The sequence below is a fragment of the Danio rerio genome, chromosome 4 (assembly GCF_052040795.2).
Source record: "Danio rerio strain M-AB ecotype USA chromosome 4, GRCz13ab, whole genome shotgun sequence".
Classification (NCBI taxonomy): domain Eukaryota; kingdom Metazoa; phylum Chordata; class Actinopteri; order Cypriniformes; family Danionidae; genus Danio; species Danio rerio.
Window position 1 is genome coordinate 17,323,891 of NC_141024.2, and position 15,400 is coordinate 17,339,290.

The 15,400-nt window shown below is 34.1% G+C and overlaps 1 protein-coding gene and 2 long non-coding RNA genes across 13 annotated transcripts; 2 read left to right on the plus strand and 1 right to left on the minus strand.

Moving 5' to 3' along the window:
* Positions 1-1,938: 1,938 nt before the first annotated feature.
* Positions 1,939-13,508, minus strand: LOC147844692 (uncharacterized). 11 transcript variants are annotated; one of them, XR_015482997.1, is made up of 3 exons: positions 13,387-13,508; positions 12,895-12,989; positions 1,939-2,070 (listed from the first exon to the last, which is right to left on the minus strand). It is a non-coding gene; the product is annotated as an uncharacterized LOC147844692 (long non-coding RNA). The 11 variants fall into 11 exon arrangements; XR_015483002.1 differs by lacking the exons at positions 12,895-12,989; positions 13,387-13,508 and adding exons at positions 2,163-2,252; positions 6,461-6,665 and having other exon boundaries at positions 1,939-2,067; XR_015483004.1 differs by lacking the exons at positions 12,895-12,989; positions 13,387-13,508 and adding exons at positions 2,163-2,252; positions 6,461-6,665.
* On the plus strand, positions 6,682-11,321 carry LOC147844693 (uncharacterized). The gene is made up of 3 exons (XR_015483041.1): positions 6,682-6,886; positions 7,929-9,580; positions 9,805-11,321. It is a non-coding gene; the product is annotated as an uncharacterized LOC147844693 (long non-coding RNA).
* A 56-nt stretch (positions 13,509-13,564) lies between the features above and the next one.
* On the plus strand, positions 13,565-15,257 carry stmp1 (short transmembrane mitochondrial protein 1). The gene is made up of 3 exons (NM_001302634.1): positions 13,565-13,892; positions 14,094-14,147; positions 14,318-15,257. The coding sequence occupies exons 1-3, from the start codon at positions 13,878-13,880 to the stop codon at positions 14,387-14,389; spliced, it is 141 nt and encodes a 46-aa protein (NP_001289563.1). The 5' UTR covers positions 13,565-13,877; the 3' UTR covers positions 14,390-15,257.
* Positions 15,258-15,400: the final 143 nt, after the last annotated feature.

Here is a 15,400-nt window from a genome sequence, read left to right on the forward strand (position 1 = left end):
AGACAAGCTAGAGAATGTTTTAGACAGGGTGACACTGAGATCTTTTGCATTTTATCAGTAAAAAAAAAAGCATTTCACAATGATTTTAGCATAAGCGGGATTCGAACCCACTAACTCAAGATTAAAACACAAAGTTTTAATCAATTGAGCCACTGAGCCCCACAAGGTGCAAAGAGTTTTTGACAGGGTGACAATTATATTTTTTGCGATTTATCGGTAAAAAAAGCATTTTGCACTGATTTTGGCATAAACGAGATTTGAACCCACAACGTCAAAGGTAAAACACAAAGTTTTAACCAATTGAGCCACTGAGCCTGACAAGTTAAATCAAAATTTTGACAGAGTGATAATGGGATCTTTTTCATTTTATCAATTAGAAAAAGCATTTTGCGCTGATTTTGGCAAAAGCAGGATTTGAACCCACAACCTCAAGATTAAAACACAAAGTTTAAATCAACTAGGCCACTAAGCCAGACAAGTTGAACTGTGTTTTTGACAGTGTCACATTGATGTGCTTTGCATTTTATCAATACAAAACATTTTGCACTGATTATGGCATAAGTGAGATTTGAACCCACAACCCCAAGAATATAACGCAGAGTTTTAATCAGTTGAGCCACTAAGCCGGACAAGTTAAAACAGGATTTTAACAGGGTGATAATGAGCTCTTTTGCAGTTTATCAGTAATAAAAAAACATTTTGGACTGACTTTGGCATGAGTAGGATTTGAACCCACAACCTCAAGATTAAAACACAAATTATTAATCAACTGAGCCACTAAGCCGGTTAAGTTGAAATGTGTTTTTGACTGGGTGACATTGACATCCTTTGCATTTTATCAGTACAAAACTTTTTGCACTGATTTTGGCATAAGTGGGATTCGACTCAATTGTTAAGATCATCAGTAGCAGGATTCGAACCCGGGTCTCCCAGATAAAAGCACACAGGTTTAGTCAATTGAGCTACTGAAACAAAAGTCTCATGGGGTGCTTTGTTGCATTTGTGTTTATTGATGATGTTGTGCACAAGTATTTTAGAAAATGCTCAATAAAAGCCAATTTACAGCAGCTATGCTCTTCTCAGACTCTGTGGCTCAGCTTATTAAAGTACCGTCCTGTAATCTTGGAGACCCGGGTTCAAACCTCGCTCTTGATGACCTTCATTTGTAATTGTGTGTGTTCAATTATTGCATAAAGGATTTTCAAATTGAAATCAGCAGTCATTGGATTTGACCTCAGGACTCTGAAAACTTTGTTTGATCAGCCAAGCTGCCGAGTCTGAGAAACTTTATTTGTGTTTTGGATGGGAGTTAGATCATTGAGTATTTAGTTTTTTATGATCTGGAATTAACACAAGATTTGTGGGGCTTAAATCCACCTCTTCAGATGTTTAAGGCCACTAGTGCCTTTATGAATTTATCTTGGGTAAATCATCATTTGATTGTTTTAATGTAAACAGTGGTGAAATATGAGCTCACAACACTTTTATCACCTGAGCCTGAGCTGTGGAAATGTGCTTTGGACAGTTGTGTTGAGAGGTTTTGTTTATTGATAGAAAATGTCTGCAAGAGTGGGATATGCATCGTTCCTCAAATATTTTTTAATTAATTAATTCAATTTCAGCATTCATGAAACTGAAATATGTTTGAAATGTGCAAACAATCACAAAAACTTAATTCATTTCAGCCTGTAATTGATTGAAAATACAGAACTTAGACATCACTTTTTTAATCTTAATTTCTGCTGGAATAAAAGAAAAGAGTTGAGTCAGGAGATTTCTATCAGTGCTGATGAGCTTGATTAGCAGCTTCAGGTGTTTTTAATGAGGCTTAAACTGCTCTACAGCTGCAGGATTACACACTCTTCATTTCCTGTCCTCTTGCTGTTTTCATGCAGATGCACAAATCCTCCACAAGTGGGCACAACATTGACACATTGATCAGGCTTTCTTCATTAAATCTTTATTAAATGTGATGTTTGTCTGTAGATTGATGTGTTGATATGATGACCAGTCCTGAGCTTCACATCCTCCTCATCAGAGACACAGAGAAAGATTCACTCGAACCTGCTACTGGAAGAGAAAAATATGTCAAACAATACACATGATACACAACAGTCACTGTACCACATATGTGAAAAAGGCCCAGTGAGAAGAAGTCTGACCTGTCCTTCAGCAGATGAGCATCATCATAGTCGATGTCTGTCCACATGCCTCTGCTGGATGTGTGTGATGCTCCAAACACATCCTTTACTCTGTAGAGCAAAGACAGACATTAAGCAGTGAATATCTTTTTATATTTGATGGTTTTCATGAAAAGCAAATGACAAACATCAGGCCTAGATTATTAAATACAGTAAAACTACAGTCACAATAACTGATTCACATGTTCGTCTGAAGGTCTGACAGTGAGTTCAGCAATAAAGCAGCATTAATACAGTCTAAATGAGCCGACAGAGGAGATCTACATCAGAATTATGCATCAATACGTACAAACAAAATAAACTTATCAGCTTATACGCCAGACAGACTGATAACTTGTTGTTTATGCATGTTTACACTGAACTTGTCATTGAGTTCATCTACAAGCCTTTTTCAGTTTTACCACAGGAAAATTTAGAAGTGCATTAAGACAAAGGAGAATTTCAGGACAGAAGTTCATGTCTTTAACCTATGCAATAATACCCATGGCATATTGTGAGTGTGAAATGTTAGTTTATTCAGATTGTGTTCATCAGTAATTGTGATTTAATTTAAAATCACATCACATTTGATCAATTCTAAAAGAGATTTTTTTTACCAAAACAGCACAGGAACAGTTACTATGAGCACACCCTCACAATCCTCTCTTTTCAATTGATATTTTTTAAGATGCTTTACAATATTATATTTGTGTATATCCAGTAGATTAGACAACAATTAAGCCAAATATCGAGCTAATCTAACAAAATAAGTTGTGATAACAGTCAAAAAATTAGTAGCCCAAATTTGTATGTTAGGGGAAATTATTAAATAGAATTTAAAAAAAGAAATAATAAACAAACAAACACATACACACACACATATATATATATATATATATATATATATATATATATATATATATATATATATATATATATATATATATATATATACATATATATACACATATATATATATATATATATATATATATATATATATATATATATATATATATATATACACATATACATATATATATACATATACATATATACATATACTCTTTCTTATTGTCCGTCATTTTGATGGAGAGGGTTGTAAAAATTCCATCATAACCTATTATTGACCGTCATTTAATTTGTATTTTTTCTAATAGCTTTTTTCATTAATTTTGTAATAATGAACTTGCATGACGAGCTTATAGGCTAAATTATTCATCTATTTATTTGACAAATTAACAAAAACTTATATCTGCCTTAACTCATATCTTCCTCCTGCATCGACCTGAACTGGGTGCTTGCCTGTGCGTAATCAAACGCATAAATGGAGACTGATGCAGAGGCAATTGTCATTAAATTCTTTGTCTTTGCCTCAGGAAAGTCGACTTCTCGTGACAGTTTTAATTTTGTTCTGGAGGCTGAAGCCGCGTTTTGCTGCCACACTGGAGACCGGAATTACTATCGCCACTTCAGCCAGCGCTTTGTAGTTAGGAAACATTTCTTCTAAGGTAGTAATCAGAAGTTTCCTGGATTCTCTGAATGTGGGATTTCCCGATCCTGCAAGCACTCGTTTCACCGGGAATAAATACTGCAGCGCGTGCTCCTTCTGCACCAGGGGAACGGCTGCACCCCTCTGCGTTCGGTAGTGCTCACAACGCACTCCAAAGCACCTGACTTACTTGCTGCCACTTAATTTGCCCGTAGCAGCTGTCGGCAGCTGAGGATTTTTGTCTGTTTGTTCTTCATCGTCCACTGCATCAATTCCTCTTTTCCCCCTTATCACCTATATTACAACTATTTGGCCATTTACAGAAACTTCTCACACGCAGCTGCTGTGACATTTTTGCAACTGTACGCACGCAGTGACAAAAAGGAGACAAAAGAAGGGCAATCGCCATCAGCTGGACAGGATTGGGAATTACAGTTAGCTACAAATTACAATAGCTCAGCATAATCCGTCAAAATGACAGATCACTTTCAGATTTTTCTGTCACTGCTGAAGCAAATCTGTCAATGAGGGAAAATATTCGGTTAACGCGACCTCTGATATATATATATATATATATATATATATATATATATATATATATATATATATATATGGCATGAATTTAAATGTTTTACCCAAAATCTGTTTTGTTCAAAATATATTGCCTATATCCGCAAAAAAATTATAAAAATATTAATTTTCAAAATAGGGTGTATTAATTTGTGCTGAGCACGATAGTGAGATAAAATAAAATGAGATTAAATAAATAACATTTGTTTGTTTCATTTCCTCTCATCTCACGTGGCTGGATAACATTAGATGAGAGCTGAAGCATGATAGATCATTTAAAATAGGCCTATGTTTTAGAGCTTATATATGCCCAAATAAATATAGTAAAATAAACAACACTATTTCACCTCGATGTCCAAAATGCAACAATAGAATTGGCACATTCTTTCATTGGCTTTGGGAATGTCCTTTGGATTAATTATGAATAGTGGGTTTGGACAGAACCCGACCCACAGATGATCCTGATTAAAGAAACCATAATTATGGAAAATATTGGACATATATTAAAAGGTAAATCTAAGTCATTTCAGAAGCTTTGGGAAATCCCTTTGACCTGTCTTGGTATTGATTATAAGTCTACTATTTATTCTTAACTGTGCACACTACGATATTGTAATACTGTTTTGAATTAGACCACACTGCTGTTTTTTTTAATCATTTTATTTATTTATTTTGTATTACTTCTTTCTTTATTCCCTTAAACAAACTGTTTCTGTTCTTCTCATTGCTATGTATACAACTCATTCTGAAAAATTTCATTAAAAAAGTAAAAGGCCTATGTTTAAACATATTGTCAAAGTTACATGTCTGTCAAGTCTAGGTCTACAGTAATAGGTCTTTAAATTAGACACAATAACAGCACATATAGGCCTAGATTATAATTAACTGCACATTGATCTTTAGCATTTACTTAATTTAATTGACAATGTTTTCTATGTGCATCTTGACTGAAATGTGCAGTAGGGATCTTTTTATGCAATGGATCAACCTTTTTAAAAACAATTGAAAATAATATTAACATTAAAACCACTTAAATTTGCCAACTTTTGAAATGGTTTAACTGAATGTTAATCCGGCAAAATTCTTACTGTCGATTAGCATCTGAAATAAGCATTCCGAGTTGTGTAGCTAATTAACATTAAATTCTGCTGTTTTACTGAAGCTGCATGCACAAGAGGCAGTATAATCAGAGCAAGAGCAACCAGTTGCATTTCAAGCTGGACTTTTTTCAAGTACATGGAAATCTGGACATTTCAAGTACATGGAAAAATTTGAGGATTTTTATTTTGAATGCCATTAAAATAGAAATTTACCAGTCTTAACAAAGCTTTGAACTGTTTAAAATATTGCAGAAATCTGCTTGTAAGCAGAAAGAAAATATTAGTATCTGCATAATGAACAGAGATGCACACTTGATTACCATGAACACTGCAACATTTAGACAACTCACTGCCTTTCTGCTGCTGTCTGCTGTTAAAAGTGCTCAAATATTCACTTTTGCAATAAGTCATCTAACTTAAAATGATGAAAACAATTATAAGCAACAGCTGCCAATAAAAAAAAATGTTTATAACAAAACTTTTATTAATTTAAACTCTTCTTCTTAAGAGAAACTTGCGGCACTGATGGATGAACTTGATGGAAACTGAGAAATAATAAAGGAATGCAACATTTAGACAACCTAATGCCCTGCTGTTAAAAGTGCTCAATTAACTTTTGCAATAAGTCAGCAAAAAAAAAAAAAATTGTTTAATGTTAAAAAATGTGTTTATAATAAAAATATATTAATTTAAACATCACTTCATAAGAGAAACTTGCAGCACTGATGGATGACAGAATCATGCTGCAAACAGAAAAATAATCAGTAATGCAGCATTTCTCCATGCAATCTACGTTAGTCAGTAAGAGTCATTTTCCCTGTGTGTGGTTCAGTTCTGTAAGATATGCTTCATGTCCACAAGGAGGAGCTGGAAAATGAGTTGTTTAAAAATAGACTTTACAAGTGTGCAAATATCAGAACATGAAATAAATTATTGATTCTGAACTTAAATAAAAAACATAACTCAAAAATGTTATATTTGAAGCACAAACAAATAGTAAAATAGTACTGCAAGACCTCTTGTCTCTTCTACTGTTTGTGTTTACATTTCGGCCATGTGCTATATGCCTACTGCAGTTCAACACATTGGACATTTCATTATTTTTCTCTTAACGTTACCCTTTCAGTTGAGAAGCTGATCATCCGTTAGATGCCATGTTTATCTGCTGCTTGAGACCATTTAAAGAAGATCACAGACGTGATTTAATATATATAAAACTAAAAACGCATCCCGTCTCCAACGACACACTTCTAGTTTGTTTTCATGCATTAAAACTACTGACACTGATTCACTTCCGCTCCACTAGGCGGCGTCTGCGGCTTTGACGTTCAGCGTGACTGTGACACCTTTAGAGCCTCATCAACAACAAGACACTGATGACAGCCGCCTCGACACGACTGATTATTTATGCTTTAAGGCCATTAAATTACAGTTACTGCAGATGACAGCTCAGTTACAGACTGTCACTCAACAACATGTATTTCAGCTCAGCAGCACAAACGACACGCTGTTGTCAAGCATCAAGGATGTCACGCGACTCACCTGTAAGTAACTTCACACAATTACTCCGTTTCTCTTTTAAACTCGTTAGCGCTCATTATATTGCATTTTACGACGGTTTAAAACGTACTTTGTTTACATGTTGTTCTTGATGAGAACCTTGTTATGTGAATTCAGGATGGTGATTCTTCTAAAGCTTAGGTACACTCAATAAGCAGTTGTGTTTTTCTCTGCTGGTGTTTTAGTGTGGTGTAGACATTGAATAAGCTTATTTTCTGAGTTAAAAGATGTCTGAATCTCTGATGCTTCTGCTTCTTTATGACACCTTTATGAGCTTTGTGATATTAGACACCTTGTCACCTGATTGAGGTAAACTAGTTTTTACATACACACCAACTTTGCAATCCTTGCACATTTAAATAGTGAAACTAGCAGCTAATGACTATCAAAGTCCTACATTGTTTACTGTCAGATAAATAGTGAAAATGTTGTTTTACCCTCAATTTTGTTTTAAAATAGCTGTGGACCATGAACAGAAGCTGCAGCGTCCACTGAGTGATCAGTTCTAGCATTCATCCTGTCTGTCTTATTGTTGCATTATATTTTGTTTTGTAAAGTAATGTTTTGGGGTGATTTTAATAGGGTTTCTATAATTTTAAAATGTTTATAAATATAGTCTAACTTCATTTATGCAGTTTTTTTCTTTACCCAGCATTGATTTGACCCTTTATAGTGTGCAATATAGGATTTATTTCACTATTCTCTGTTTATTCTGCCTTATATTAGAGATAAGAACTTTTAATAGTGAAAAATTTGTAATTAATGTTTTTCTTTTTTTTTTTTTTTTCAAAATACGTGATTTCACGTTTTCTATAAATATACCAATTGAACTAATGTTTGTGTGAGATCCTCGTGGCCTAGTGGTCAGTGCTCATGGTGTGAGAGCTAAACTGATCACAGGAGACCGGGGTTCGAATCACCACGGTGTTGCAAACTGTTGGAATTTTTTCCAAAAAAAAAAGATTTTTTTAAAATAAAAAAACTTTTTCCCCCTCCTCTTTCTGCTCTGCCTCTCTCTCCTCCCAGGTCCGCCTCACTTCTCCGCTGCACCTCTCTAGTCCGCCTTCACTTTGTCTTAGTCCGGCCTACCTCACTCGGTCTCTGTTTTACCGCCCCAGGTTTGTCCTCCACTCTCATTTGCATTGCCAGCCAAGTCATGTTTGTGCTCTGGTCCGTGTTTCACATTGTACTCTGGTCCGTGTTTCACATTGTGCTCATTTACCCTTGAGCCTCAGGTACTTGCCCTCTTATTCGTTTTACCGCCCCAGGTATGTACTTAGGTGGGATTCGAACCCATGCCACATCCGTAACCTTGTCCGCAACCAACGGTGTTTAGCCAGTAGTGCCATCGTGGCTTTCACGCTGAGATGGGGTGTTTGGCACACTTTGTTGGATCTATCCACAACAATAAGTAATAGTGAGATTCGAACCCAGGACTCCAAGATTAAAGGCTAACACTTTATCGACTGAGCCACTGAGCTAGTCAGGTGAAATGTGGTTTTCGGGTGGATATAAAGAGTGTTTCGTGCTTAATTCTGAAAAAAGAGAAGAGCTGGGATTCGAACCCACATTTTTTGGATCAAATTCTTTAGTCAATGCTATTAACCACTACACCACTGCGGCTTGTGTTGTGGTGTGTGTTGTATACTATGTATTGTTGTTTATTCTGTTACTGATAAAAAATTTTAAGCTCAGTGTGCCTTAAGCAGGGTTTGAACCCAGAACTTCAATGTTAAAACACATCGTTTTTATTTATTGAGCCACAGAGTCAGACAAGCAGAACTATGTTTTCGTAAAAATAACAGAGATCTTTTGCAGTTTATCAGTAAAAACGATCTTGCACTGCTTTTGGCTTAAATGGGATTTGAACCCACAACCTTAAGATTGAAACTCAAAGGCATAATCAATTGAGCCACTGAGCCAGACAAGCTAGAGAGTGTATTTGACAGGGTCACACTGAGATCTTTTGCATTTTATCAGTGAAAAAAAATTTTTCACACTGATTTTAGCATAAGCGGGATTCAAACCCACAATCCCAAGTTTTAAACACAAAGTTTTTATCAATTGAGCCACTGAGCCCCACAAGCTGAAAAGAGTTTTTGACAGGGTAATAATGATATGTTTTGCTATTTATCTGTAAAAAAAAGCATTTTGTACTGATTTTGGCATGAGCGAGATTTGAACCCACAACTTCAAAGGTAAAACTCAAAGTGTTTATTAATTGAGCCACTGAGCCTGACAAGATAAATTAGGACTTTGACAGGGTGATAATGGGATCTTTTGTATTTTATCGATTAGAAAAACATTTTGCACTGATTATGGCATAAGTGAGATTTGAACCCACAACCTCAAGATTAATACACACAATTTTAATAAGTTGAGCCACTAAGCCGGACAGGTTAAAGCAGGATTTTGACAGGGTGATAATGAGATCTTTTGCTGTTTATCAGTAAAAAAAAACATTTTGCACTGAATTTGGCATAAGCGGGAGTTGAACCCATAACCTCAAGATTAAAACGCAAGGTTTAAATCAACTGAGCCACTAAGCCGATTAAGTTGAAATGTGTTTTTGACTGGGTGACATTGACATCCTTTGCATTTTATCAGTACAAAACATTTTGCACTGATTTTGGCATAAGTGGGATTTGACTCAATTAGAGATTAAGTTAAGATCATCAGTAGCAGGATTCGAACCCGGGTCTCCCTGATAAAAGCACACAGGTTTAGTCAATTGAGCTACTGAAACAAAAGTCTCATGGGGTGCTTTGTTGCATTTGTGTTTATTGATGATGTTGTGCACAAGTATTTTAGAAAATGCTCAATAAAAGCCAATTTACAGCAGCTATGCTCTTCTCAGACTCTGTGGCTCAGCTTATTAAAGTACCGTCCTGTAATCTTGGAGACCCGGGTTCAAAACCTCACTCTTGATGACCTTCATTTGTAATTGTGTGTGTTCAATTATGTCATAAAGGATTTTCAAATTGAAATCAGCAATCATTGGATTTGACCTCAGGACTCTGAAAACTTTGATCAGCAAAGCCTCTGAGTCTGAGAAACTTTATTTGTGTTTTTATGGGAGTTAGATCATTGAGTATTTAGTTTTTTTATGCTCTGGAATTAACAAGATTTGTGGGGCTTGAATTTAGTTAATGAGCAAATGAACCAATAAAGGAAATACTGAGGCAGCTGTGTTTGATCAAACAACCTTTGCACTCAAGGGATTTGAATCCACCTCTTCAGATGTTTAAGGCCACTAGTGCCTTTATGAATTTATCTTGGGTAAATCATCATTTGATTGTTTTAATGTAAACAGTGGTGAAATATGAGCTCACAACACCTTATCACCTGAGCCTGAGCTGTGGAAATGTGCTTTGGACAGTTGTGTTGAGAGGTTTTGTTTAATTGATAGAAAATGTCTGCAGGAGTGGGATAGGCATCGTTCCTCAAATATTTTTTTAATTAATTCAATTTCAGCATTCATGAAACTGAAATATGTTTGAAATGTGCAAACAATCACAAAAACTTAATTCATTTCAGCCTTTAATTGATTGAAAATACATAACTTAGACATCACTTTTTTAATCTTAATTTCTGCTGGAATAAAAGAAAAGAGTTGAGTCAGGAGATTTCTATCAGTGCTGTTGAGCTTGATTAGCAGCTTCAGGTGTTTTTAATGAGGCTTAAACTGCTCTACAGCTGCAGGATTACACACTCTTCATTTCCTGTCCTCTTGCTGTTTTCATGCAGATGCACAAATCCTCCACAAGTGGGCACAACATTGACACATTGATCAGGCTTTCTTCATTAAATTTTTATTAAATGTGATGTTTGTCTGTAGATTGATGTGTTAATATGATGACCAGTCCTGAGCTTCACATCCTCCTCATCAGAGACACAGAGAAAGATTCAGTTAAACCTGCTACTGGAAGAGAAAAATAAGTCAAACAATGTTGTATTTAAAAAAAAAAAAAGATCAACAAGTAGGTTTAATATAATATAAGGACAATATATTATATTAACCATACTTGTTGACCCCAATACATACAGTATATACATACAGTTAAAGGTAAATTATTTGCCCTCTTGTAAAATGTCAGTTCTTTTTTCAAATATTTCCCAAATGCTGTTTAACGGAGAGTAGATTGTTTTTTTTTCAAAACATTTTTAAACAAGTTTTAATTTCTAATAAATAATTTATTTAGTCTGTCATGATGACAGAATAATATTATACTAGCTATTTAGCAAAATCCTCGTACTAAGCTTAAAGTGCATTTATACACTTAACTAGGGTAACCAGGCACAGGTTAACAGTGGTTTGTTCTGTAGCCAATCAGTAAACAATATTTCTTAAGGGGGCTAATAATATTGACCTTAAAAATATTGATACAAAAAATAAATAGCTTTTATTCCAACCAAACCAAAAACAAAAAAAAAGATCTAAAATATAAAATGGGAAATATTGTGAAACATTTCCTTGCTCTGTTAAACATCACTTGAGAGATGTTTGAAAAAATAAATCATTTCTCAGGAAGACTTTATATTGTTATTATTATTTATATACACATTTAAATTGTGAATTATTATAATTTTTTTATTATAATATAAACATTTAATATTATTGATATTAACATTAACCCTAAACAAAAGAAAAAACAAAAAGCCTTAAAATACTAAAAGCGTGTGGAAAATGAGGATCAAACTTATAAAAACATTTATCTTATTAATATAAATTAGAAAACATTTGTCTTTAAAGTGATTTAAGCCTCTCGAGCTGTAATTTATTTTTCTCTCTTATAATTTTTCTGTAAACCTTTATTTTCACCATTAATTATTAAGTCATACCGATGTTAATGTTGCTCTGATCGACAAGGATCTATTAGTTTGACTAAATAACTCTACATTTTTTTTCTTACTGATTACATTTTTATTTTCTTCAATAATTTAACAGTACCATCAGTTTACACATTTCTACATCCTTTTAACACCCCCTTTCCCCTCCTCTTCCCATCAGTGGGAGTTACAGCAATTCAATTTTGCTATCATAAATCCAGTAAATACAGATAAATGATATAAATTAAAATAAAGGGGCAGCACTAATATGGTAAAAATAGTAAATAAAAAAAACACAATGATAAAAATACTTAAATAACACTTTCACCATGTCCTTTTTTCATATGCTGCCACCTTCCCCAGTTCCATAACCTGCTGAACGCCATTCCCCTCATAATAACAACTGTATTTTACATCATCTTCTATTTCTCTCACTCTAAACTGTTAAAACTTGCAGCAGGTTAACAGTGTATTTTATCAAAATTGTGATTTTTTTTTTTAACAAACCTTTACATTTCACATCCAGAATAAATTAGCATTTTCAAGTCGTCTCTTAATTTTTTTTTATAGCTAATTTGTTAAAGATGTACATTGGAAGAAGTTTTGGTCATTGCCTATCAATTGTTTTTGCACAAATAAATTTAAAGAAAGACAGATCTAAATGAAAAGTTTACAGCGTTAAATTTGCGTTTTTATTGACCCTAACACAGTTAACAATATAAATTTGCGACAATTTTGAAACTTTAGATGAAGCACAGCAAAAAAATACAATATGCAGGTTACAAATTAAAGAAAATATACAGTTAAAAAAGAAAGAAAACGAATCAGAAAAAAAGAAATTATATATATATATATACATACATATATATATATATATATATATATATATATATATATATATATATATATATATATATATATATATATATAAAACTTAAACCAGAAGGAAATGTATATAAGGTTATAGCCATATTTGACTTCTAAATATATTTTTTTATGCTCATTAAAGATAAAATAAGACTTATAATCAATTAGTAAAATAGCCAGCGTTGGAGTCCTACCCACAAAAATATACGTATAAATCATTTGCATTCTAGAGGAGTGACCCTTCAAAAAGGAAATGATAGTAAATGACAAGAACAACACAAACACAAGGTCTTACCTCTCCTGTCCATCAGCAGATGAGCATCATTACAGTCAATGTCTGTCCACATGCTTCTGCTGGATGAATGTGTCGCTCCAAACATATACCTTATTCTGCAGAGCAAAGACAGACATTAATAAACCATCTTTAATGGTTTACACTGTTTTCATGTGAGGCAAACACTGCATATTCACACTTAAAACTAACTCTATGAACAAACATCAGCCTTGATTATTAGCAACATGATCCATGTGTTCTTCTGAAGGCTTGACAGAGAGTTCAGCAATAAAGCAGCAGCATGTAAACAAAACCTAAATGAGCCAACAGAGGAGATTACATCCAGCAATACATTACATTCGTAAACACAAACAACTTAACAGACAGACTGGTGACATTTTTAGCCTGTTAAAGGTGATATTTGAGTTTGTAATTGAGTTCATCAACAACTTTGATCAGTTTTTACCACATTAGTTATGTTGTGGGCCGATCCGGATCCTTTAATGAACTTACAAGAGATGTTTCTCCAACTGAAAACCACCAATCACCATATCATCTGCTGCAACCGGCCATCTCACCTTTTCTGTTGTCATTATCAACACTTATACACATATTGGCCACAAGAGGGAGCCAATAATCAGCTGTTTGTCGCATTTCTCCATTTATGGTAGAATGGAAATGTTTAAAATATGAGGCACATCTTGAGAAATCATTAATTCTAACATTCTTTCTCGGTCAGCTTATTTTATTATACGCTGAAACCGTTTTTTTTAAGGTTTTGCCACTTTATCTTATGTCTCCTCCATCAACCCCAATAATGTCCAGCTGCAGAGCCTCGCACTACGACCTTTATTTTGCAAGAATACTACATCCGCTGTGTTGATGTTGTCATGCTGGAGCTAAGCTAGTTGACGGCTAGCATTGACAAACTCTGGAACAGTCGAGCATTCGGGACCATTGTCACTTATTTATTCAGTTTGTTGTCGTCATTTTAAACCTTAATCATGATGCAATTCATAGTAAGTATTGACATCTGCTCGTGTGTTTATAGTCCTGTTTCCAGCCGCTTGCTAATTCACACTACATCAGCTTAGCGAATAACCAAGTGTCTGGTAGATAACGAAAGTGTTTTAAGTCTTCGATTAACTTAGATTTTTAAGTAGGCATTTGTAATATTCACTATGTATTTGACTAATTGTGCCTCATTTGTGTTTTTCCAGCTTGGCTTCACTCTGGGGAACGTGGTTGGCATGTATTTAGCTCAAAACTACGAGGTTATAAATGTCATATTTGTTCATATTAAGTTAATAACCGTGTGATTGTATACGTTTGTCTACATTAATGGGCAACAAACTAGTTAATCTAGTATAGAAACATGTGTAAATGCCATTAAATGTGGTGTCAGTACGTTAATTAAATTGGTGTGTCCATGCCTTGTTTTCAGGTACCAAACATTTCAAAGAAAATCGAGGCCTTTAAGAAGGACGTGGAAGCCAAGAAGAAACCTCCAGAATGAGGGACACATCCTGATGAAAACACAGATAATCATTATATGGCCAATGTTTAAGAGAGTGGATCATATATATAGTAGGCCTACATATTGTTAAGTGCGAGGAAGAAATGCACAGTATATTCCTAGTGTCAAATAGTGCCTCATATCGTTTTAAAAATGGACGTTTTTCATTTTTATTACAGTATATTTTCTCTATTTCTTAAAGGGATATGTTTAAACCTGATTGATTTGCTGTTACAAGTTGGAATATTATCCCTTAATATATTTTGAGGGCCACTTATAATCTAAAGAAGCAGTCAAAGCAAATCCAGCTTTCAATGCAGTTTCTCTGTATTTATTGAGGAGCGACATGTTTGCAGTGCAAATTGTTGAAGAAAATTAGAAACTGCTATTACAATGTTTTTCAAGACCAATAATTAAAGTGTTCAATCAAAAGCTTCTTAATGCTAACGTGTATTAAAGTGAGCATATGCAAATAAAGATTTTAAGTTGTCAACTGTTTCTTATTTTTCGTAATATTGTATTCATCTATTTATGTGTGTTCAGCATATGTACAAATATATAATGAAATTAAGCTTTTTTCCACGGTTCATGCTAAATATTTAGTAAAATATGTGTATTTGTTGATCTTGATATGAAGTGTCAATAATAACATTAAGAAGCGGCTTGTTTGCGTGGTGTTATATACATGGCACACGAAAGTGAACGGTAAGGTCTGTGTAGATAGGTGTTGAAACCGTGACACTTGGGTTATTGTTAGCTATGCCTAGCACTTGTAATAAGTTTTTTTAATGTTTTATTTTGTTTTACCTATTGAGTTTTTGTACTTCTACACAATTGTATTATGCATTTCATATTTTTGTACACATCTGGCATTGTCCTTGCATTAATAACAAATCTAGATAGTATGACGTTTCAGCTGCGGATACGCACGTCAATATAGCATCATTTTTGTAACAACAATTGAAATGTTTACAGTACTGTGACAGGGTGGGGGTACGCGTTAAATACCCT